The sequence below is a fragment of the Halichoerus grypus genome, chromosome X (genome assembly GCF_964656455.1).
Source record: "Halichoerus grypus chromosome X, mHalGry1.hap1.1, whole genome shotgun sequence".
In the NCBI taxonomy this organism is placed as follows: Eukaryota; Metazoa; Chordata; class Mammalia; order Carnivora; family Phocidae; genus Halichoerus; species Halichoerus grypus.
In genome coordinates, this window is record NC_135727.1 from 117,370,725 (window position 1) to 117,395,585 (window position 24,861).

General features: G+C 46.2%; 1 protein-coding gene across 1 annotated transcript; it reads left to right on the plus strand.

Moving 5' to 3' along the window:
• Positions 1 to 1,275: 1,275 nt before the first annotated feature.
• RS1 (retinoschisin 1) lies at positions 1,276 to 23,438 on the plus strand. Its single transcript, XM_078064397.1, has 6 exons — positions 1,276 to 1,327; positions 10,051 to 10,076; positions 11,220 to 11,325; positions 18,629 to 18,770; positions 20,997 to 21,192; positions 23,286 to 23,438. The coding sequence occupies exons 1-6, from the start codon at positions 1,276 to 1,278 to the stop codon at positions 23,436 to 23,438; spliced, it is 675 nt and encodes a 224-aa protein (XP_077920523.1).
• Positions 23,439 to 24,861: the final 1,423 nt, after the last annotated feature.

A 24,861-nucleotide genomic window follows, 5' to 3' on the forward strand; every position in this document is an offset into this window, starting at 1 on the left:
TCTGCATTTTTCCACATTCTTTGGCTCATACAATGTGTACGTTTGCATCCTTTTCTAAATCAAGAGTATAACACACGTTTGTCCCTATTATCACAATCGTTTCATTAACTTGTTTTATTTTTTATCATCTTAACCATGTTTAAGTGCACAATTCAGTAATGCTAAATATATTCACATTGTTGTGAAAAAGATCTCCAGAACTTTTTCATCTTGCAAAACTGAAACTCTGTACTCATTAAACAACTCCCCTTTTCACCCATCAACTTTATTATTAATGGCTGTATAATAATAATAACTAATTATGTCTAGCACTGTTTTTAAGTATATATGTAATCGCCCCACTTGAACCTCAAACTGACTCTATGAAGTAGGCATTATTATCATCATCTTATAGATGAGAAAGTTGAGGCACAGAGACCTCAAGTAACTTGCCGAAGGTCACATGACAAGTGGTTGAGCTGAGATTTGCACCCAGTCTGGCACGGGAATCAGTGCTCTTAACTCTACCTGCTACATTGAACCCCCTGACCTTGGCCGTGTAGACTGTTTCCTGTTTTTTGTTATTATAAATAACAAAGCAAGGTACGTCTTTGTGTGTAACCATCTCCCCCTCCCAAACTGAGTATTTTCCTGAGTGAATAGGTATGAACATGATGCCAAGTTGCTTTCCAAGAAGAAAATCCATGTCCCTTTCATAGAATTTGACAATGTTAGTGCTGATTTGGCAGGAAATTGCTCAAGGTCACCCCCGAGAAGACGATGGCAAAGAAAGGATTAAGACCTGGGTCTTCTGATTGTAGTTTCTCTTGCCCTCCACTATTTCTCTTAGATTTAAAGATACCATAGGGGCGCCTGGGGTGGTTCAGTCGGTTGAGCAACCAACTCTCGGTTCCCGCTCAGGTCATGATCTCAGGTTGTGGGATCGAGCCCCACGTCTGGCTCCCTGCTCAGTGGAGAGTCCGCTTGGGATTCTCTCTCCCCCTGCTAGCTCACTCTCTCTCTCAAAATAAATAAATGCATCTTAAAAAATAAATAAATAAAGATAGAGTAAAACCAGTATCTTCCTTTGCTAAACCAACCTCAGTTGACATTAGACTCCTCTCTGAGACTTGCTTGTTGAGGCAGGATGTGGGTTAACTTCCTAGGGCTCAGCCAAAGCCCTAAGAACTAAATGGAATAAGATGCTTAATGAGACCAGTGCTCAAGTTAAGCCCCTGCTCCTGGGGAAGCTCTGCACTTGGATAAGGTAGAGCTGCAGCCAGGGACAAGCGGAGCATGCCACGCAAGATAGAAGGCTTCTTGTTTTTACTGCTCTTCGGCTATGAAGGTATGTGCTGTGCAACCATTAGCATTTATCAAATACTTAATAGTACAATTGAATTAGTAATTTTGCTGATTAATAGAAATGCAACCTGAATAATTAAAATATCATTAACTAGCAAGGCGTGTTAATTGGTCAAGATGCATTGTTAATGAACAACAGTTGTCTTTATGTGGATGTGGTTCTCTCGGTTTCACCACGGGCTTTCTGGTTCTCTGAGGAGCCTTCTAAAGTTCCAAGGACGCTTGAAATGGGACAGGAAGAAGGAAGGGCCTCAGAAATTGTAGAAAATAACTATAAATTGCAACAATTAACAACAAAGTGTGGTGTAGCCTTGAAAATTTTTAGGAGTCAAAGTTAGAGTGCCTGTAGAATTTAATCTTCCAAACTAGGACACTACTGAGAGCGGAAGAGGATGCTATTAATAATTCTGCTGGGACAACAGGTGTAAACCAGGGCTGTCCCGGGCAAATCCAGACGTGAGGTCACTCTAGTTTAAATATGGATTAACATAACATGCCGACTACCACTGAACTCTAATAGAAAGCATAATCCAACGGAGAGTCAGGAAGCTCCAAAGACTCTATACACTCAATCGTTTTTAAATTTCTCAATATGGCCCTGGCAGGAGTAATATGCTTAAATAAGGAGAAATTAAAAGCAAATCTCTAAGATATCATCCAATTCAACTTTTAAATTCTCTCTCAACCTTTGAAATAATAGTCCTTCATGCCTCTCTCAACTCTCAAGGACCTGTTAGCTCAGAATTCCTTTCTAGATTCATTCTGAACATTAGAAATTGGTTGAATGTCTTCTTCGAGGTGATTGTGTATTTATGCGTGTCACAGGAAATAAATAAGAAGGGCGGGAAGGAGGAGGCCTCTCCACTCTGCAAATGACCTGGTGGACAGACGGGACGCAACTCACACAAGTGGAGTCAGAACTCCTGGTTTAAATCACGCTCCTCTCTGCCCTCCCATTAGACGTTATTGGTAGAGTATGTGCTTCCATGATTCCCCCAATCGCATGCCTTTTGGTATTTCGTCACCGTTCTCAGTATTTGGAAAGATCTGTATGAATATAATCCCAAGGTCATTTTGCAAACCCAAATACATTTCTTAAGTAGGGATCATTGAGACCAATTGTCTGTTTTCGTTTTTGTTTTTTTTTCCGCTTTGCAATGAAGAGTCAGCGACTTGTCTCAGTAACTCTCAATACTTGAAGGTGCTCCGGGTGTTTTGTTGTTTTTCCTTTACTCCTTGCGCTTTCCTCAGCAAGAAAATCTAAACAGAACCTTTCAAAGCTTAGATTCCCATATTTCCGGTTCTCTGATACCCATAGGCCTCACCCTCCGATTTCTCTTCTGTGTGATCGGCATTGAGATTCATCCAGCCATCCATCCATCCACTCATCTTTTTGTCGGTTCGTTAAAAACCCACCCCTGAATTGCTGCTATGGGCCAAACACTGTGTAAGAATTTGACACGCAGGGCAGATCTTTATTACTTTCACAGTGCTGAGTCTAACACCTGTGCTCTGTGACCCCCAAATAGGAAAAAGCCCTATAAAAGTTTACCAACCCCTTTTTAAATTAGACCTGCCCATTCAGGAGATACCTGTAATAAAAGACACGCTGTCAGGAGGCCCGGAGCACAGCATTCTTTCCTGTTCTATCTCTTACCAATCTGTGTGCATGGCTGAGGGGCTCCAGAAATTTCCATGAAGAGCAGAAAATACCATCTGGCTGGGTGGACTGCAATGTGGTCCCCGGGGTGGTCCAGGGACCATTTTATGGTCAGTGTGGCTTAGCGACCTATGTGTGCTCTACCCTGAGCTAGAGGGATGCTCAAAAGGCAGAGAAAAAAATACAGGAATATAGGATGCGGTTGCTGCACTTCCTCAGCTTCCCATCCAGAGAGAGAATCAAGGCCAAAGCACAGGGGAAAAATGTTTTCTGTTGCACAACTGGGAACCGGAAGACAAAGGTTCTTTGTCTAGTGTACTCTACACTGTTTCTGTTTCACGGTGGCAGCAGCTCCTTGTTACAGTGAACTGAGATAAATGGATTGACTCCACCACCTGTGCGTTGGGTGAAGATTCATTTGGGAACCGAGACACTGTCATCGTAAAGCACTACCTACATCTGATAACGGAGGCAGGCTTCTATTTATCTTACATTGTACATCTTGGGTTAAATGCAAATGATGATTTTTAAAAATTCACCTTATTAAAATAAAGAGATCCATTACTTGGTCATGTTTATATATATATATATTTTTTTTTTTTTTTTTTTAAAAAGCAAGCCTCATCTTACAGGTGTGTCTCCTTTGCAGGTGACAGCAGAGTTTTTTTTTAAGCAGCTTATTGAGATGTAATTTACATAGCATTAAATTCCCCCATTTAAAATGTGCGATTCAATGGTGTTTAGTGTATTTATAGATTTGTGGCGCACACAATCCAATTTTAGAACATTTTCGTCACCACCCCCTTCCCCAAAGAAACCGGTAGACATTAAGCCCGTTTCCCCCTCTCCCCAGCCCCTGGCAAACGCCGATCTACTTCCTGTCTCTGTAGATTTGTCTGTTCCAGACATTACATTTAAGTGGAATCATGCAACATATGGTCTTTTATCTTTCACTTAGCATATGTTTTTGCGATTCATCTGTGTTGAAGCATGTACAGATAACAGATTTACCCAGGAATATGCCGGTAGCCACAAATAGCAACATTTTCACACCAGGACAATTTCCTTCTTTCTTCTTCTTCGAGAGGGACATTATTGCAGCCTGCTGCTTTCTTCCTGTGTCTTACTCTTGGTTCTCAAGTAGATGAGAAGCTAGTTACTGACAGCTTTTGCCATTCATAATTTTATGCTTTTCTCCTCAGCTTCATCTGTTTCCATGGGAAGGAAAGCTCTGGACTTAGTGACATCCATCAGAAAGACTCAAAGAGTCTTTCCTATGTGTGTCTAATGCCCACTTTTCCTCTTGAGCTTGCAAGGTACATTTTGAGAGACAGCAAGCCTTGAATTTTCTTGCTGTGGTAACAAGGGTTTCCCCACGGAGCGGCCCTTTGGGCGAAAGGGCAGAAGGCAGGATGAGCCCATGTTGCATGAATCTAAGATCGGTGAGTGGGACACATCCCAGACGCTCGAGCGGACACCCGTAACATGGGGAGAAATCTCAAACACAATCCCAGGAGGGAGAAAAATATGCAACCACACAATCAAAATCTTTTCCTCTTTTTCCTTTCAAGGCTGACCTGTTTTCTGTCGCTCATTCCAGCAATGTTATTTTCTGGTATTATAAGATGTTGTAGTCAAGCACGCTTTTGCTTTTTGCTCACCGGCTTTTTGGTGAGGAAATCATTTCGGGGACTCTCCAGCCATGTTGCTGCTCCCTTGGTGACAGATTTTCCTGAAAAATACTTGTTGTTCCTTCTCTCTCTGCTCATTTCCATAAGGATCTGGTGCCTCAGATCCCCAGGCTGCCTATAGACGAACGCTTTCTGGGGAGGGGAGCCTGGGAAGGAGAAAACATCACAAGTCTGCCCAACATCTGAGTGAACTCGGGAAGTGGCTCTGAAAGCAGGCCTTCCTCTTAGGACTCTTCCTCCCCACGGGGACACAGTGGCAGAACCGCACACACACACACACACACACACACACACACACGCACACACACACGCACACACGCGCCCCACCTCCCTTTCCTTTCGGCCTTCTGCTTTGTTTCTGCAGAACGCAGCACCCCCAGGGCCCGCCTGTGACCCTGGGGAAAGGGAAAGGCCCCGAAGGCCACAGCAATCAGGGGTCTCGCTGGATCTCTGGGTTTGCTTAGTTGCAGCTGCAAAAACCCTCCTCAGCGACAGGCACAGGCTCTGAGCCAAACTGATTTGGTTTTTAAGGCCACACTGTCAGTGACCCACACGCCTCCCCTCTGACCGCCCCCCCCCGCCCCACTTTGCCCCTTCATCTCCTAAAACTCTTTTACTCATCGGCTCCAGCCCCAGAGTCTCCTCGCTCTGTCTAGGGCACACCAAGTACCCACCCAGGAGCCACCCACCTTAGGGTCCTTACACTTGCTCTTCCCTCTGCCCAGAGTGCTTTGCTCACAGGTCTCCCTCCTCTTTCAGGTCTTTGCTCCAATATCACCTTCTCACTGCAGGATATTTTATTCATTCATTCATTAGCCCTCAACACCCCCAGCCTAGACTATATACATCCTATGATGTACATCCTATTTTGTTTTGTTTTTATTTTTGTTTTTTAAGATTTTATTTATTTATCTGACACAGAGAGAGAGAGTACAAAGAGGCGGAGTGGGGAGAGGGAGAAGCAGTCTCTCACTGAGCAGGGAGCCCGATGCGGAGCTCGATCCCAGGACCCTGGGATCATGACCTGAGCCGAAGGCAGACGCTTAATCGACTGAGTCACCCAGGCGCCTCCCTTCTCCTATTTTGTTAACTGCTATATCCCCAGCACCCAAAGCCGGGCCTGGAATATAGTAGATACTCAATGACTATTACTTAAAGAATAAATGCTTTGGGACCAGTCAATTTCAGGCATGTTTTTTATATCAATTTCTCTAAGTGTACAAGTGCTTAGATAAACCTGTGCCCAAGAGAGAGGCAGGACACAAGCCAGAGCAAGTGGTGAGTTGTACACGGGGGCGGGGGGACAGAAGAAGTCCCCTGCACAGGGAAGGGGGTAGGCAGGCAGAAGAGTTGGAAGATGAGAGCCTTTAAAGCCATGAAACCAGACAGACATGTCTGGAGGCATGAAACAGCCTGGCACACGCGATGAATTGCAGCTAGTAGAGCGTGCAAAAGATACATTTGGGGAAGCAGGCAGGAGATAGATCATGGCGGCCCCTTGAAAGACACATTATTATCACACCCATTTTAGGGATGAGGAAATGGAGAGATGTGGCCATATAACTAATAAGTGAGAGAGATGGAACCTGGAGCCTTGCAATGAGGACCCAGCAAAGGTTTTGCAGCAAGAAAATGACACAATCAGGTGTGCATTCCATTCCATCGGCAGCATGAAGGGTGGATGAGGCAAGTTCTCCCTTCAGCAGGGAGAGTATGGGAGCAGGAAGACTGGGGGCCTAACACAGGAAGTGACGGGGGGGTGCGTCGAGAGGAAAAAGGCCCCTGCTTGACACTGGATATGGGGGTTTAGGGAAAAAAGGTGACTAAGACAAGCCCCAAGTCTCTAGATGGGGTGCTAAATGGATGGTGAAGCCATTCAGTAAGATAAGAAATAAAGGAGAAGAACAATTTGAGGAAGGATGCAATGAGTTCTATTTTTAAAAAACTTTCTATTGAAGTACAACATACATACAGAAAAGTACAGGTAAGTGTATAGCTCAGTGAATTTTCACTACTGAACACACCCACATAACCAGCACTCCAATCAAGTAACAGAATATCACCAGCCCCCCAGATAGCCTCCCCGGCCGCTCCCTGCTCCAGATGTGACCAGGACCCTAGTGTCTAATGGCATAGATTACTTTTGCCTGCTTCTGTACATTTCGAATGGATTCATACGGTGTGTCCACTCTAGCATCTGACTTTCCACTCAGCATTGTTTGTGAGATGCGGCCGTATTGTGGCATGGAGTTGCAGGTCATCCATTTTCATTGCAGTTTAGTGTTCCGCTAGTGGGAATTTGCCACCTGTACCCATTCTACTCCTTTTTTTTTTTTTTTAGAGAGGGAGAGAGAGAAAAGGGGCATGTGGAAGGGGCAGAGGGAGAGGAAGAGAGAGAATCTTAAGCAGGCTCCACGCCCAGCACGGAGCCCGATGCGGGGCTCAGTCTCACGACACAGAGATCACCACCTGAGCCAAAATCAAGAGTCTGACACTTAACCAACTGAGCCACAGGTGCCCCTACCCATTCTACCCTTGACGGGCATATGAGTGTTTCCAGTTTGGGGTTAATACAAATACTGCTGCTGAGGGTAATCTAGCACATGTTTTTGTCAGTTGGAGAACATATGTATGCATTTCTGGTGGGTAGCTACTTTGGAGTAGAATTCCTGGTTCATAGGGCACATATATGTTCCACCTTAGTGTAAGCTGCCAAATAGTTTTTCAGAGAAGTTAGACTGACTTACATCCCCACCAGCAACATAGGAGAGTTCAGTTTGCTCCATGACTGTGTCGGGACTTGGTTGGGTCCAATTTCGGAGAGTAAGAGACATCTATGGGGAGATACCTGGTAAACCACTCAAAGCAAGAGTTGGAATTTGGGGCTTAGGAAGCTTTATGAGGTGGGTGGAAGAAGCAGAGCTATCAAAGGAGCCTGAGAGGATATTGAGAGTGATGGGAGAATCAGGTGAACAGTGGGATGGAAGCTAAAGGAAGATGGGAGGGACTGAGAGCATGTTGGAGCATGAAGACATAAGGTCAGTGTTGGGAAGAGTCCATTGGATGTGAAAATGAGAAGTCAGTAACTTCTTTTGCCAGCACAGGACTTGGCCTCCAAGATGGCACTCCTAACCTTCGTCGAGACCTGAGAGGATCAATTCTGCCCTTAACAGGTAGACCAGGGAATCTCCGGAATGAATAACCCGTGAACAAGGGCTCAGGGGAGACAGAAGTGTGGTGACTACAGGTGAGGGGTAGCCCTGAAGTGCTCTGACTAAAGGATACGCTCCCCCGGACTCCCGCAGCAGCCTCCGCATAACCTGGCCTGATACTCACCACATGCATCCTCCAGCGGCCTGTCTTCTCCTGGGTCCTCCAGCCCCTTGCGGGCAAAGAGCGAGGCTTCCATTTCAGAAAGCCCAGGCCCTGATGTGGTGCCAGGCTCACATTGGACATTAAAAAGTGGTTTGCAGAATAGGTAAATATGTAGTATTTAAATGAAGGCACAATTTGAAAAAGATAGCTTTTATAATTGTGACACAAAAGATGAGACCATTCCTTCACTCTCTAAAACAACCTGAAAGGTTTTTTTCGTGGGCATCATATTCAACTTTTAGATAGGAAAAATGGTTAAGGAGGGACTTTTATTTCCTATTGCCTACTCTCAAGTTTTGTTCAAGATTTTTATAATAGGTATGTGTTGCTTTTATAATCGGAAAAGAAAGGAAGGTTTCCGTTTGGTTGAAAATGGGAAATGGAGCTCTGGTGCTTTAAACTAGCAAGGACTGTCTAATGGAACCTTCTGCTATTAATAAAATGTTCTGTACCTGGGCAGTGCATCAGCCCCTAGCCACATGTGGCCAGGAAGCACTTGAAATGTGGCTGGTGTGATTGAGGAATTGAAAAAAAAAAAAGACTGATGAATCACTGACCTCTACTTCTGAAACCAACAATATGTTGTATGTTAATTAATTGAATTTAAATAAAAACTGTTAAAAAAATAAATTGTGCATTCATTCTCTTTATTCATACTTCTATAAAGATAGTTCAGATGTTAGTTTTGTTTTTTTAATATTTTATTTTATTTATTTATTTTTATTTTTTATTTTTTTTAAAGATTTTATTTATTTATTTGACAGAGAGAGACACAGTGAGAGAGGGAACACAAGCAGGGGGAGTGGGAGAGGGAGAAGCAGGCTTCCCGCCAAGCAAGGAGCCTGATGTGGGGCTCGATCCCAGGACCCTGGGATCATGACCTGAGCCAAAGGCAGACGCTTAGCGACCGAGCCACCCAGATGCCCCTCAGATGTTAGTTTTATGTTAAATTTTGCACACTTAGTTTTCCCACATTAATTATACAGTATTTGTACTTTGTACTTTGTGGTTTGATATTTCCTGTACATCATAAACAAACCTTAAAAAGATTTTTTGAACAATGTGGTAATCCTAAATAAACTAAGTGTGTCACTGGGGGTAGGAGGAGAGGGCTAGGAATCAGCTTCTGAATAGCACATTTGGCAGACACTAGGGATGTTGATGATGATGATGATGATGATGAAGGGTTAATAAGTAAAGGGAAAAGCTAGCACTGTTAATGTCAAATGTAACAATGTAAATGTAAATTGTAAGCATTGTTTAGGTAGTAGGTTCTCAAATATGTTTTAAAAAATACACATAGAAAAAAAGACTGGAAAGATTTATATGAAAATGTTAACAGTGTTGCCTTTGGTGATAAGAAATACAGGTGCATTTTTTCCCCTCTTTGCTACATTAATGTATTTTCCAAAATTCTATAAAGAACAAAAATAATACGAACATCTGGCTGGCTCAATAAGTAGAGGATGTGACTCTTCTTGGGGTCGTGAGTTGGAGCCACACTTTGGGGGGAGAGTTCAATTTAAAATAATAATAATTATTATCCTTGTCTGTTTAATTTTACTGTCCCTAGTTTCTCAGCATCTGTGGATGTTATTCCTGGCAGATATTTACTTAGTTTGACTTCTTCCAGAAGGGGCTTTGTTGACTTTTTAATATTTTTTTTTTTTTTTTAAAGATTTTATTTATTTGACAGAGAGAGACACAGTGAGAGAGGGAACATAAGCAGGGGGAGTGGGAGAGGGAGAAGCAGGCTTCCCGCTGAGCAGGGAGCCCAATGCGGGGCTCGATCCCAGGACCCTGGGATCATGACCTGAGCCGAAGGCAGACGCTTAACGACTGAGCCACCCAGGCGCCCCTGGCTTTGTTGACTTTTATGTGACTATTTTTATTTCACTTTTCCATGGAATGAATAATTTTGTTGAATTTCTCTTTCTTTTTTTAACTTGATTTTTTTCCCTCTCTTGTCCTTTTGCTTAGCCATACTGGGATTATCGTCTACTGAGGTATGTTACAGTAAGAAAGCTGTTTTTGAAGATTTTCCTAGCTCAAAATAATGTGTAGGATTATCACTTTTAAAAAAAAGGTATTTTTTAAAGATATTTTATTCTGGTGGCGGCAATGGCACATTTTCTCTGGGCAAGTTCAAGACTGGTGTTTTAATGAGAGAATGTAAGGAAACCGGGTCTTAATATAGGTGATGTAATCTTGAATCCATTACCTTTTTTTTTTTAAGATTTTATTTATTTGACAGAGAGTGCCAGAGCATAAGTAGGCAGAAAGGCAGGCAGAGGGAGAAAGAGAAGCAAGCTCCCCACTGAGCAGGGAGCCCAACTCGGGGCTCCATCCCAGGACCCTGGGATCAGGACCTGAGCCAAAAGCAGACGCTTAACAGACTGAGCCACCCAGGTGCCCCTCCATTACCTTTTAAAACTGGATCCCTAAAAGGGACTTCCAGGGGAAGTGAGGAGCCTGACCTTGGACTGGGGCTGCCCCAGCCCCTGAAGATAACTACAATGGGGCAAACAGTGCTCCCTGCCTGGATGTGTCTGTTCACCCACAGTGGTGGACGTTTATTAATCTGGACTCAAAGATGAGTGGCAAGTGTGTGTTAAGGCTGAAATAATAATCTAGGGGTTTTGTTTTTTATTGTTTTTTTTTAAGATTTTTATTTATTTATTTGACAGAAAGAGAGAGAGAGAGGGAACACAAGCGGGGGAGTGGGGGAGGGAGAAGCAGGCTTTCCGCAGAGCAGGGAGCCTGATCTGGGGCTCGATCCCAGGACCCCGGGACCATGACCTGAGCCGAAGGCAGACGCTTAACGACTGAGCCACCCAGGTGCCCCTGTTTTTTGTTTTTTAAGATTTTATTTATTTATTTGACAGAGAGAGAGAGAGAGAGAGAGAGCACAAGCAGGGGGGAGGGGCAGAGGGAGAGGGAGAAGCAGACTCCCCGCAGAGCAGAGAGCCCGATGCGGGACTTGATCCCAGGACCCCAGGATCATGACCTGAGCTGAAGGCAGACGCTCAACCGACTGAAACACCCAGGCGCCCATGAGCAAGGTTTTTGAACACAAACTTTTCCCAGGGGCTCTGGCCAGACTTGCCTTTGACTGTGACTGACCCTCCTGCCCCTCTGGCTTCCCGCAGGATGAGGGTGAGGACCCCTGGTACCAGAAAGCCTGCAAATGTGATTGCCAAGGAGGTGCTAATGCCCTCTGGTCTGCTGGCGCCACCTCCTTAGACTGCATACCAGGTGAGTGTCCCCTCTCCTTAGGGCACCGATCCTTGGGGTGTCCTTAGGAACACCGTTTCCCCTCTTCCCCTCAACCTGGCTGAATTAACACCCCCCCCCCCCGCCCCGGAACACACAGTTGGCCTCTGAGCTTTAAATCCCACAACGGGCACTGTGCCAACATACCACCCTGGTGTCGTTCGGAACAGCTTCTTGCGTCTCCCCTCGGCCTACGGAGACGGTGAGCCGGAACCTATTTGCAATGCAACAGACTCATGGAATTTATGAAAAGAAATCGATGGTAGGAGGTGGGGCATTTTGAGAAAGGCACAGGCTTTTGAGCCAGAAAGACCAGAGGTGGACCCCTGGCTGCCTCCTTTCTTAACTCTGGGACTCGCACTTCGGTCTTTCTCTGTCCGACTGCGGTGGCTGTGCTGTGCCCGAGGGTTTGTGCTCACCGGACCGCCATGCGCTTCCCCGCATCCCAGCCCCCCGGAGGCAGGCGCCGCAGGAGCTGTTCCAGCCGAAGTGAGCAGCGTCTCTTCCCAAAGGAGCATCTCAGGGCTGGTCCTCGACTCTCTGGCTCTCCCTTCCCTGCTTGAGAAAGTGGCTTCTCCTTCAGTGTGGGTCCCAGGAGATTAAATGGAGCAGAAACCCCTGCCAACCTATAAGGGACAAGTCACCTGAGCGAAAACCGTTTGTTGTGTGAAGCCTCTGAAATTTCCAAGGCAATTTGTTCTGCAGCGTAACATAGGCCTTCCTGGCTGCTCTGAATGTCTTCCTGTAGGGTTCGTGCCAGCGGACTTGGTCTGTAAAGGAGCAGATGCTAAATATTTATGACTTCGCAGGTCAAAGGGGCTCAGCTCCTCGGTCCTGCCGCTGCAGGGCGAAAGCAGCCATAGACGGGACACACGGCCATAGAGCACGGCTGTGTGCCAATAAAACTTTATTTACAAAAACAGGTGGCGAGCCACAGTTGACCCAAGGGCCACAGTTTGCTGACCCCTGCTCTAAGGAGTTGTTATGAGGACTCAGTGGGAGGAGGCATGAAAAGCGTCTCGCGTTGTACCCGGCAAACTGTCGCTCAATAAAGGTCAGCTCCCTCTGTTGGGGCTCCTGAGAGCTCGCAGGCGGCGGCCCGGGGCTCGGGGGCCCAGCAAGTACTCGCGGCGCTCAGTCCTCTCCAGGGCTCAGAGCCTCTCTGCTTGAGACGGTCTTCGTCACCCCTCTCCGGGGCTATGATGGTGCCGTGCCAAGTCACTCACTTCACATAATCGCCTAGTAATAGCTCCGCTAGACACACTGTGTGCGTACATGTGTGAGCTTCTCTTATTTCATTAAATTTGCATTAAAATAGCAAATTGCGGGGGAGGCAGGGGAGTCTACAATGGCCTTTACTGGCTCCGTTTTCCTGTTTACTAAAGGGGTAGGAGTGGTGTGTGAGCTAAGTCTGTTGGCGAGCCGCAGAGGGGTCCCGGCGGTGAGGAAAGCACTAAGTGCCGTCGAGTCTGGGGGGCTTCTACCGGACTCCCACCCACTGTGTGCCCCGGCGGGAGCTCCTGCAACCGCTCTGTACTGGGGTGCCCTGCCCAGTCAATATGGAAGCACCCTCCTTAATAACCCATTTCAAACTCAGTTCCACCCTTTGTCATCATGGGCCGATTATATGCTAGGCGCCGACAGGAAGATGAAAATGAAGGCATTAGCTCCAGCCCGAAGGAGTTGCCCATGCGGTGGCAATAAATGTTCTCTTCAGCAGAGACCTGAAGACCGGCTGGAACTCCACTCGAAGTTCTTTCTGCAAGCAACTTAAAAAGAGATTATTTCTGCAGATGGGCTTCATTGACCCAATCAACTGTGAGGCTGAGGAGGGCTGTGTGTTTGAGGAATGTGAAGTCGACCCGGGTTCCCCAAGCTCTCTCCCCACACACCTGCCAGGAACTTGAAGTTCTGAAATCAGAAATTCTTTTAGCTTAAGCATTCCCCTCTCCCCACCATTTTTTTTGGTTGGTTTTTGCTTTTGTTTTATTTTTTAATAGCGCAGATATTTCCAGGAAGGAGAAAATGCAACCTAAGTGTGAAAGAGTTGGTTTGCTGGTGTTAATGGGTTTTTCCACGAAAGAGATGATTCAGGGCAGTAGGACTAGCCACAATGTTCCAGAAGTCACTTGCCCATCAGTGCCTCAGATCCTCAGTGGAATGTTAAGAATGTTGCTTGGTTGCTCTGGACCCTGAGATTCCGCGCTTCCACCAGAGCCCGCCTTAGGAGGGAAGAAGAGCCTAGAAAGTACAGAAGGACAGGAGGGAGCGTCACTCGGAGCTGCCAGGAGGCGCTCCCAGGGGCACACTGGCTGTTATTGTCCAGTGTCCCCACCCACGAAGAAGAAAGTGACTGACTTCGGCTTAACGTTATGAAAATTACTAAAATTACTAAAGGGTCCGTCTTCCGCAGTTGAGCTAAGATTACCTTGGCACTCCGAGGGGGAAACAGTGTAAGCAAGTATCAAAATATAAGAAATCCAATGATTCGTTACTGCTTTCCTTTTATTCTAGATCTTATATTCCTATATTATTTTCGAGTTTCTACTCTATTCTATAAACATTATTCTAGATTCTACTACATGGCCATATCGGTTCAAGTCTCATACACATGCATATTAATATTCACCTCTCTCTTGTCAAGAACGTCCCTCAGCTCTCCTTGTGCTTCTCTAGGTTAACGTTCTTTAGAAGCCTGTCTGGCCTTCATGCCTACCAGCCGAGAAATCAGCTACTGAATGAGAACGGCTAGTATGTTAAGTATAGTCTGGATTAGCAGCACATTATGACTATGCCTTTATCCATGGAATGAGCAAAGCATCACTCGCTCAGAAGACGTAGGTTTTTCCTTAAAATGAATGTTAGAAACATTCTTTTTCTCCTTAAGATGAGGGTAAAAACAGGCTTTATAGCTACACTAACTTCCATCGGGCAGAAAACGTGCGAAGGCCATATTCCGTGTAAATCTGATGGCGAGCCCCTTAATTCCTCCAGCAATGTTATTTGTGTCGCTTAATCCTAGTTTATGCTCAAGTGACAGTTTCTTTTTGCTCAGGGCGGTGGGTGTTCCCTGGGCTGGGCAACCTCTGTCTCCGCCCTGAGCTTTCTGCTTCCTGTTTCTGCTGTTTTCTCTGCTTACTCCTAGCGGCCCCCCAAGATGGGTGATAATCTTTGTTGATCCCTTCATGCAGCATCCAATCAATAACTATCGAATGCCTAGCACGTGCAGGCGTTCTGCTCAGCTCAGAGGCTAGAATGGTGAGCCAGACAGACCAGGGAGCTGGCAATTAAATTATCACAAGGACAGGGAATAAGTAACAGGAACAGGGTGCCTGGGGAGGCAGCAGCTGGGGTCCCTTACCCAGCTCAGGGCAGGAAGGGGAAGAGGGCTGAGATCTTAAGCATGAGTAGAGTTGGCCAGGTGAAAGAGGAGGAGAGGGGACAGGAGTGTCACAGGCAGAGGGAGCAGCCTCATTGGAAGGCCTCCAGGCGTGTATGAGGACCCAAAGGGAGCTCAGCCGGGACCACGGAAGGAGGAGGAGAGGAGAAAGGGGGGAAAGGAGGAGTCAGGAAAAATAACATAACTTGACTGCAGTTTACTCCACAGCACACAGCATGAGAAATATCACATTTCCTATTTTTCCAAGTTTAAATAACTCCAGCTTGAGGCCTCCTTTGTCATGGCCTGTGAGGAGTCTAAAGACAGGCTTGTTAAAGGTCCTTCCTCTCTCCTTGGACTACATGAAGCCCCCATGGGCTTGCAAGGGCTGCTTGGGGGCAGGGCTTAGGCTCAGGCTAGGCGGCAGACTCTCTGCCTGGCCCACAACCCCACCTGAAGGTGGACACCTTGGTGGTGGCTCTTCTCCCTCTGAACCAAGCTCAGCTCAGTCCCAGGGACCTGCCCGGGTTTCCTGAGGGGGTCTCCCTGACCCTATCCGTGGTCCAGCCCTCTCAGAGGAAGCATGTCCCCACTGAGCTCAGGCCCCTCCATGAGCACCCCCCTTTCCCCCACAAAGGCCAAAGTCCAGAATCTCCAGTCACCTCCTCTAGCACCATCAGCTAATTTCTGTTGAGGCCTAGACCTTCCAAATTCATAAATCTGAGAGATGCTATGCTGTCAACAGCCTTTTCCTCTCCTGAATCTCACACACACGAGCACACGCACACACAAACACGAGCGTGGGGCTTATTCTTCCTGGCGCAAGAAGAGCAGAGCTTTAGAAACATGAAGCTGGACTCCTTCTTGAGGAGATGTACCGGGGATGATGGGGGCAGGACAGAGTGAAGTTACATTTCCTCCCCGGGTGAGTCTTCACCAGAAAGACAAACGTGAAAAACTCAAGAAGACATCAATATATTCCCACAACTTCACCCTATTACACCAATATATATATATATATCTTTTTTTCTATTACACCAATATAATCCGTTGCTCTTGGCCAGGCACTACAGACTCTACAAACATTATTTCATGTAAGCCCAGGGACATTATGGAGGCAGATACTGTTGTGCCCATTTCACAGATGAGGAAATTGAGATCCAGAGAGGTTAAACAGCTTGCTTGAGCTCACACAGAGTGGGATCCAATCCCAGCTCACATTGACTCTAAGCAGGCATTCTTGACCTTGGCTGCTCATTACAATCCCTTGCAGCTTTACCCCTAGCCAGGTCCTACCCCAGACCAATGACATCGGCATCTCTGCAGGGTGACCTGAACATTAGCACTTCCGTAACTCCCCAGGTGATGCCCAGGCAGAGACCTGTCAGACAGTCTCTGCTTTGTGCCCTGGGCCACACCACCGGCTTTCTGGGTGGACAGCTGGGTAGCTAGAGGCACCAATGCCGGAGACAGGAGCACCGGACAGGGGCAGGCTTGGGGCTTGGATGCTGAAGGGCTCGGTTTTGGATGGGTGGGTGTGAGGGGTTTTGGGGTCACCCAGATGGAACCGTTCACCTGGAAAATGGACAATGGTTAGCTAAGGCTTGGGGCCTGAGAGTCTGGCATTGACTCCCAGATGGCAACTGAGGCCATGGGGACGGCAAGATCATCACTTTCCTGGAGAGTGTGGGCAGAGCCCATGCCTAGATCTCACCGGCCTCCGAGGCCATTGCCGCTGGCTAGGTCTCCGTAGGTTCCCAGCCCACTCTTAACTATTAGATGGGCTAATTGGAAAGAAATGGCAAAAGAGTTGTGAGGGGAAAACAGAGAAAGAGCAAAATGCCAAGAATAAAGCAATCAGGAACGGGCTGATGGCTTTTCCTTCCCCTCTGCTCCAGCCCTCCAAGCTGGCGGCCCCGGAGCAGGAAAGGGGAGGTTCAGGATGGAGGGGCCTTAAAGACATCCACAGTTAGAATTTAAGTGACAACCTTGGGCCCCACTGAAACACAGCTTTCTGGTGCTGCGACCTTGTCCCTCCTTTTGGGGGGCACGGGCTTGTCTTCCAGGTCAGAGGGGAATTGAGGAGGGGGAGGAGGCCCCAAGGCCACAGGCAGTAGGTCACTGAATCTGCCAACCAACAAAGGCCTTCCCTGACAGGTCAAGGTTTCCAAAGTGCGCTTTGAAAGTGTGCTTGTTAAAAATAAGGCTGCTCCAGGGGTGGAATACTGGAAACTGCATCCTTAGCAAGCCCTCCTGATGATTTGACCACACGAGGCCTGATCGAGCGGCCCATAAAGCACTCCTGTCCTCACTCCCAGGAATTCCCATTCTTTTAATAGGTTCCTGAAGCCTTGGGTACTAGATAAACTACCAGTACAGTCCCCTCACCTCCAGCCCCACTGAGCTGCAGCTACTGGTGGGGGTTGGACACTTCCCTTTGGTGCACTGGGCAAAAAGGTGGTGAAGCCTCCCTGCTCAGAGGCCTGAAGCTGTCTTTCTGTCTTCAGCCCTCTGAGGACAGGGCATGACTACTGTGCGGGCATTCTGGTCTCGGGATGGATCGCATTCAAGCTTTTGCATGCTTCATTCTGTCTTACTGACTTTTGAAAATCATGCTCCAGAAAGACCTCAGCACTCATCTTACTGTTGGGAGGCGATGATGCCCCAGGAAATACGTTCAGCTCTTCAAACTGAACTCAAATTTACACATGGAAAAAAAAATAACTTACTTGACATTTATCGTTCACAATCAGAAAACTGGAAGAATGTCTTTGTATAAGTTTATCATTTGTTTTCTATAGAAGTTTAGCTAGAACCTGCGTTTGATTAGAAAAGATCCCCCCTAAGTAGTGGCTTATGAAATTACTTTTGTTTTGACTCATGTAGTAAGGATATCAGGGCTGAGGTCTCTGCAGTTCTTTTGGCCTTACCCTCATTGTGCAAGATGGCTGCCTCTGTGCTAGCCGTCAGGTTTTCCTTCTAGGCCACAGGAAGAAAGGGCGAGCAAAAACTGATCAGAAATCCCCAGCAGACATCATCTTATATCTCACTGGTCACAAATTGTATCATGTGGTCACTTCTAACCACAGAAGAGACTGGGAAAGATTGGGGTTTTTTTAGCTGGTTACATTGCTGCCCAACAAAATTAGGGCTCTTTCGTCAAAAAGAAGGGGAGAATGGATGCTGGGCAAAAGTTTTTGACCAGGTAACCCAACACTAAATGCGAGAAGAAATACATGACAAGCAGCAAACGGTTAACATCTAAGAACTAGCTTTGGCTATTCGTATTTGGAAAAAAAAGCTCCTTTCAACTGCACCTCATTTAATAGTCAGGCACATTTCACCCCCCGCCCTTTTTTTCCCATTAAACTAGTGAGAAAACTGCAATTTACAAGTGAGAAATCAGTCTCAATATATAATTGCCTTTCTTGCCTCTCACCATTGTTTTGTTTCTATCATTAGCATCCTATGCTGCCCGGGGATAAGTAGGGACCCTGATGTCATCATGCAGGATGGCTAAAACTGTGTTCATGCAGAAAATAAAGAGTATGGCATTTAAGTATGATATTTCTCTGTGAACCTCTTGGTTTTTTAAATGTCTAGGTTTGTGGAGGAGGAGAAGTATTTCTCAGCCCCCCCACCTCAGGTTGCCATAGAGCCCCTTTTGTCTGCTTTTATGAATGTTGTGAGTCTCTATGGAAATCCTTTTACTTCATCTTCACTCTCTTCTCATAAGAGCAGTGAGTAGGTTGAAGATCCATCGTGAACTGCGCTGCCAAGCAAAACATTCTCCACCTTCCAAAGTGCAAATGAGATGGTTTGATTTGTCATTTTAGTCATGTCGTGTTTGTTGAGTGTTGCGATGTGATACGAGTGTTTTAATATATGTTGCCTTTTCTTTTCCAGAATGCCCATATCATAAGCCCCTGGGGTTTGAGTCAGGAGAGGTTACACCGGACCAGATCACCTGCTCCAACCTGGAGCAGTATGTGGGCTGGTATTCCTCATGGACAGCTAACAAGGCCCGGCTCAACAGTCAAGGCTTTGGGTAAGCAGGGCAGATGACTCAGGCAATTTTTTTCATGTGATTTGAAAAATGCACGTCTCTGTAATAAACAAATGGCAGAATGCATTTATTTATTTATTCAACAAATATTCATTGAGTGCCTTCCATGTGCTGAGGACTGTGGACAAGGTGGATGAGGTCCCAGCCTTCTAGAAGCACACAGTTTAGGGGGCCAGAGGGACTCTGAGCACATAATCACACAACTGATCATTTAGTGTGTTAAATGCTCTGCAGGAGACAAAGAAGAAAGACCTCATTCATTTGAAGTACCAGGGAAGACTTTCTAAGGAAAAGATATTTAACCTGAGACTTGCAGTTGTCCAGGTGAGGGGGTCGGGGAGGCACAGAATACAGCAGGTGCAAAGGCCCTTAGTTGGGAGGCTCCCTGAAGGGCATGCATGGGATGGTAAAGAAGGTCAGCAAAGTTAGGACACAAGGGAGATAAGGCTAGAGAGGCAGGCAGAAGTCAGATCATGAAGTCATGTTAAGGATTATGGTCCTTGTTTTGGGCATAATGAGTTCCTTGAATGTGCATTAGTTAGAATACAAGTTTGTGCTGCTGTAACAAAGAGCCCCAAAGCATGGGGATAGAGGTTTATTTCTTGGTCATCTAAAAGTTTCATTAGGCAGTGTAGGGTTGGTATGATGGCTAATGGTATCAGGGTTCCAGACTCTTTCTACCTTGTTCTGTCATTCTTCACATGAAGCTTCCATCTTGGGGCACAAAATGGCTGCCCTCGCTTCCACTATCACATCTACATTCTAGTCAGTGGGGAGAAAAGAAGAGCAGGGTGCACGCACTTTTAAGGATACAAGCATAATCATATTGGCTACTTTGCCCACATCCCATTAATCAGAATTTGGTCAGAACGTCCCACCTAGCTGCAAAGGAGACTGGGAAATATGAACTCTGCTGGGTGACCATTTGCCCAGATAAAACTTGGTGGTATTCTATGACTAAAGGAAAATGGCAAGAGGATATTGGGAGACAATTAGAAGACTCTACCAGAGAAAGATTTGAAGTTGGGGAGTATTACAGTCTGACTTGTGTTTTAAGAAAAATCTGGCTCCTGTGGGGGAGAACTGTTTAGTGGGGGGGGGGGGAACCCAGGGAGACCAGTGAAGAGAGGTAAAGTAGCAATCATCCAGGCAAGAACTGAGGATGATATGGGCTAGAGCAGTGCCAGTGAAATGGAGAAAAGTAAATGAATTTGAAAAAATTTGAGATGGACTCAATAGATGGATTGGATGTTTGAGGTGACAGAGAGGAAGGGGCCAAGGATCTCTCTCAGATCACTGGCATGAACACCCAGGAGGATGGAGGTAGCATTCCAAGAGATGGATACTGGAAGGAGCAGTTGGGGTGGAGATAATTAGGAGTTCATTCTTGGACAGGTTTCATTTGGGATGCTGTAAGGCATCTAGAAGTTGTCTAGACAGCAACTGATTCTCAGATTTTGGAATTGAGAAAAGGTCTGGGATGGAAGTTAAAAATTCAAGAGCCACCCAAGGAGCAAGTCTGGAGTTAGACGAGAAGGCAGCCAAGGACTGAGTCCCAAGAAGCTAATTAATATGCAAAAAATAAATAAAAACCTCAAAGGGGAAATTACAGGTTTCCACAATTCAGGAGGGATATAGCTAAAAAACAAACCAGTTCCTTCAATGGTTAGTTTGCTTTACAATTGTCAAAAGCTCTTCAGAGCCTCTTGGCTCAGTGTTCTGCACATGGGAGATACTCTCTGAAAGCCATGAATGACAGCACCTGAAGGAGATGCAGATACGTATAAAGGGAGTGAAATTAGGGTAAGACTCATGGAGAAAGAGACACCAGGAGAGACTAATGAAAACGGAAGGGGGCTGGCGGGTGTAATAACCATGCATTTTCATGTTTTGAAGAAAGACCTGTTCAACCACACCTCAAAGGTGATTTCAGCTACACGCAGAGGCACTTCTTTGACCAATCAGTTGAATCTGGCCATTGTTCTTTGCGCAGTGGAGATGCAGGGAGAAAGACAATGATACAAGTGTAACAGAGGCTGGATACTCCTTGAAGACAGGCCTTTTGGTGCTTACCAGATCGCAGCTCAGACTGCCCGAGCATTGCAGAGGTTCTTCAGGCGCTGGTAACCCCTCAGAGGGCAGTGCCGCTCAGCTCTTTGGAGGTGCTCATGGGGAAAGGCTCCTGGTGATTTGCTGTGTCCCTGGCAGGTGTGCCTGGCTCTCCAAGTACCAGGACAGCAGCCAGTGGCTACAGATAGATCTGAAGGAGGTCAAGGTGATTTCAGGGATCCTCACCCAGGGGCGCTGCGACATCGATGAGTGGATGACCAAGTACAGCGTGCAGTACAGGACGGATGAGAACCTGAACTGGATTTACTATAAGGACCAGACAGGAAACAACCGGGTAAGTCTGGCTTACCCCAAACTACCTTCAGCTCACACTCTCTGGGGCTTCCTTCCTGCTTCCACCCTGTCAGACCACTGACTCCATGGCAAGGGAAGTCATCTGTGATCTTCCCCACAACATGGTCTACTCTCAGACGACAAGGCAGGTGTCTTTTCTTGCTGAATCTTGGGTGCCTAGCAGCTTGTTTGTGAATGAGCACCACTGTTGTGTACAGAAGAAATCTTTGTCTGAATTCACCTATCAGTTTATAGTTGCTTGAATAATCAAAACTGGCCATTTGGACTATTCCAAACTCACTGGGCCATTGAACACTTTGCTACATGGGTCTGACTTGACCTGTTATTGATGTGGCTAGGCCCTTGTCCATTTATGTAGATATGGCCTCTCCTTACTACTGAGACTGACTTCTAGGAAGATTTGGACAATCCAGCAAGTTAGCCACTGAGCTATGTAAATGATTAAAATGACTCCAGCAGTGCAAACACAGAGGAACTTAAGCCTTTGCACAACTATATATCCTACTAACCTCTAAAGGCCAAGCCCCAAGTCTTGTTCACCATAGACCGAACACAGTAGGCTCGTAATTAAGTATATATAATCATTATTATATATATATAGTTATATATATATATATATATATATATATATATATATATATATATAATGTATATTTGCAATGAATTAAAAACTCACTAGCTGTTTGGAAATGTTAACTGTCCTTTTGCCTGAGAGTAAGGACTTCTGAGGCTAATTTGGACATTTAATCAGATTAAGTAGACACGTGTGGCTGGAAATCAGAAGGCTTTGTACTCTCTGATGACAAGTTGTACAGCAAGACATTCATGGGTTGAGATTTCAAGGAGTTTGATTGAGTACAATAAGAAAAACCATCTTGATACTTACACATTTTATTTCATTTTTGCTCTTGTTAGTTGGCTTTTCAAAAAGAAATGAGAATTCTTTTTCTAGTCCTGTCTGCATTTCTGAAGGCCTTGACAGTTTTTTGCAAAAAGGCACTCTACTCAGGCCCTTGTGCAATCTGGAGGGGCCTGTCCCATCCTCCCTCTGCAGCTGTCCCGACTTGAATAGGCTCAAGGGCAAAAAGCTGAGAGAAAGGGATGTGGGCTGTTGCTACTGGGAAGAGGGGCAAGATCATGGCATCTGAGGTCCTTCTTGTTTTGTAGATGGATGAGGCCAATGTAGCAGCCAGATTTTTTTTAGGAGATAGTCCCAGAAAGAAATGAAATGTTCCAGTGTCATTGCAACTCTAGAAAGACTGCAAAGAATGATTTCTTTGGAAATGTAGCCAAACAGCCATGGCATCATGCTATGTTGCATCCCCCCAAAACACGAAGCAAGCCCTTCTTCTCTCTACTTTGGGTACTGCATTCCCCCTGTCAGAATCTTGTTTTGATGTCTCTTTCTTTTCTAAAAGCAGTTTCCCAAGTCTATTTGCCATTTGTATCGATGTAGAGATACACACTTAAGCTTTGGCTCACAACTTCAGGGCCAGCATACTCGAGCTTTACTCAAGCCCCACTTTGGATACCTTTGGAATAGAGGGACATTCCTCTTTGTAAGTGTGATATGGTCCTTTTCAAAATTTGTCAAAAGGCAAAGGATTAAAACACAAAATTGGTGATAAGGATCAAGAGGCATTTTCTATCAGTGCCATCCAATAGAACATTCTGTGATGATGGAAATGTTAATATCTGCACTGTCCAATATGGAAGCCACTAATTACACATAGCTATGGGGCACTTGAACCACAACTAGTGTGACTGAGGAAGGAAACTGTTACCTAATTTTAATTCGCTTAAATTTAAAGAGCCACATGTGGCTAATGCTTCCATACTGGATGGTGCAGTTCTAGATGTCCCCACAGAGTGACTCGGAGATGCCTAGAGCACACAGGTGCTGACTAACATGCAAGTTCAGATTTGGGGGGGGGGGGGGCACGTGCAATTCTCTGAGCCTTAACCAGTTGCTGAGATTTCTCAAACTTAAAAGTTGAGGCCAGCTTCGGATAAGAGTTGTTCTTCCTTTACCGTCCTCTGATGTGATCGCGATAAGATTTCCTCTCTCTTTAGGTCTTCTATGGAAACTCAGACCGAACCTCCACAGTCCAGAACCTCCTGCGGCCCCCCATCATTTCCCGCTTCATCCGGCTGATCCCGCTGGGCTGGCACGTCCGTATTGCCATCCGGATGGAGCTGCTGGAGTGCGTCAGCAAGTGTGCCTGAGGCCTCCCTCAGCTCAGCACCTGCCGTGGGGGGGGGGGGGGTGAGGGCTCAGAGCAGCCTGTAGGGGAACCCTGACTCGAACAGGGTGACAAACACAGCTGTATTTTACAAGCTGTTTTCAGTGCAGAGCTGGGCAGAAAGAATTTCTTTTTCTAAAAAATATAGTTTCCAATTTCAAAGAAAAAGAAAAATGAACTTATTCCCCACTGCAGGCCAAAGAAAATAAGAACAAAGAAAATGTCCCTAAAACCAGTTTTCATACAAAAGCCTAAGTAGCAGGGGTAATTTGCTGCTCTTGGTTTTTGTTTTTGTTTTGTTTTTGGTCTGACAGTGTGAAAGATGTGGTCCCAGGGAACACAAAGGAGCCCTGATAATTTAAAAACTCTTTTGCTTTACCACACTGAAAACAGGAACATAGTTTCATAAAACTTTGATTTGAATGCAAATGGAGAGCAAGCTTGCAGTTTCTCCTTCAAGTTTTCAGTGGATCATGGCCTTTTAGGACTTCAGAGTATTGGGTGTGCAGAGGGCAAGGTTTTGGGTGACTGGTTGGCCGAGACGAGTACAACTGTTGGGAGCCTGTGTCCTGGTCTCCTGGGAGGTGGACACAACCCATCACCCCAGGTAAAAGGGCCTCCTCTGCTCTGAGCTTTCACCCCCAGCACGCAAGGATTGGGGTGGGAGTGGGGGGTGGTTCCAGAGCTCTCATTACATACAGTTCCATTCTAGCAAAGTTTTCATCTGTGGCCGCTACTTGGGTGAACACATGGGACAGGCTGCACATCTAAGTAGCAAAGTTTGTCTATCTTTAGGAAATCCAAATGACCAGAGCACACCAGAATTTCCCCTTATCTAGGGCTACCATTTTTCAACAAGCTTAACATTTTAAAAACAGTAGGCCCAGGAGCTATCACTGGCTACCCAGGGAGGCCCATTAGCTAACTGCATGCTTTGCAGGAAGTGGTCAGACCCTACGTCCTAAGAAGGGCAATGTGGCTACGTCTCTTGTGACCCAACTGTTTACCCTCTCCCCCTTGCCTTGCAACACACAAGCATGCCTGCTCCTGAGGCTGAAACGGCCTTGGGAAGGACCGGGCCAGGAATGGGCCTGCGGAATGCATTAAGCAGGGACCTTTCAGGGACAACAGCCTAAGTCTCCTCTGTCGTTTATAGCTCGGCCTGAGTTTTCAGGCCCTTCCCTGGGAGAGGCTGAAAACACGGGGGGTGGAAAGGAGAGGTATATGAAAGTAGGCGCTGAGGGGGGTGACAGCAGAGGATGAGGGCCCTCTGTCAAGACTGGGGAATCCAAGACTGTCCTGGCCTTGACACTGCCGAACCTCTACTAGCGGCTCATTTTCCTAAGTTACTTTCTATTTCAAATGCCAAGCCAACTGAATGGACTCCCACTCACGCAATACTGGAC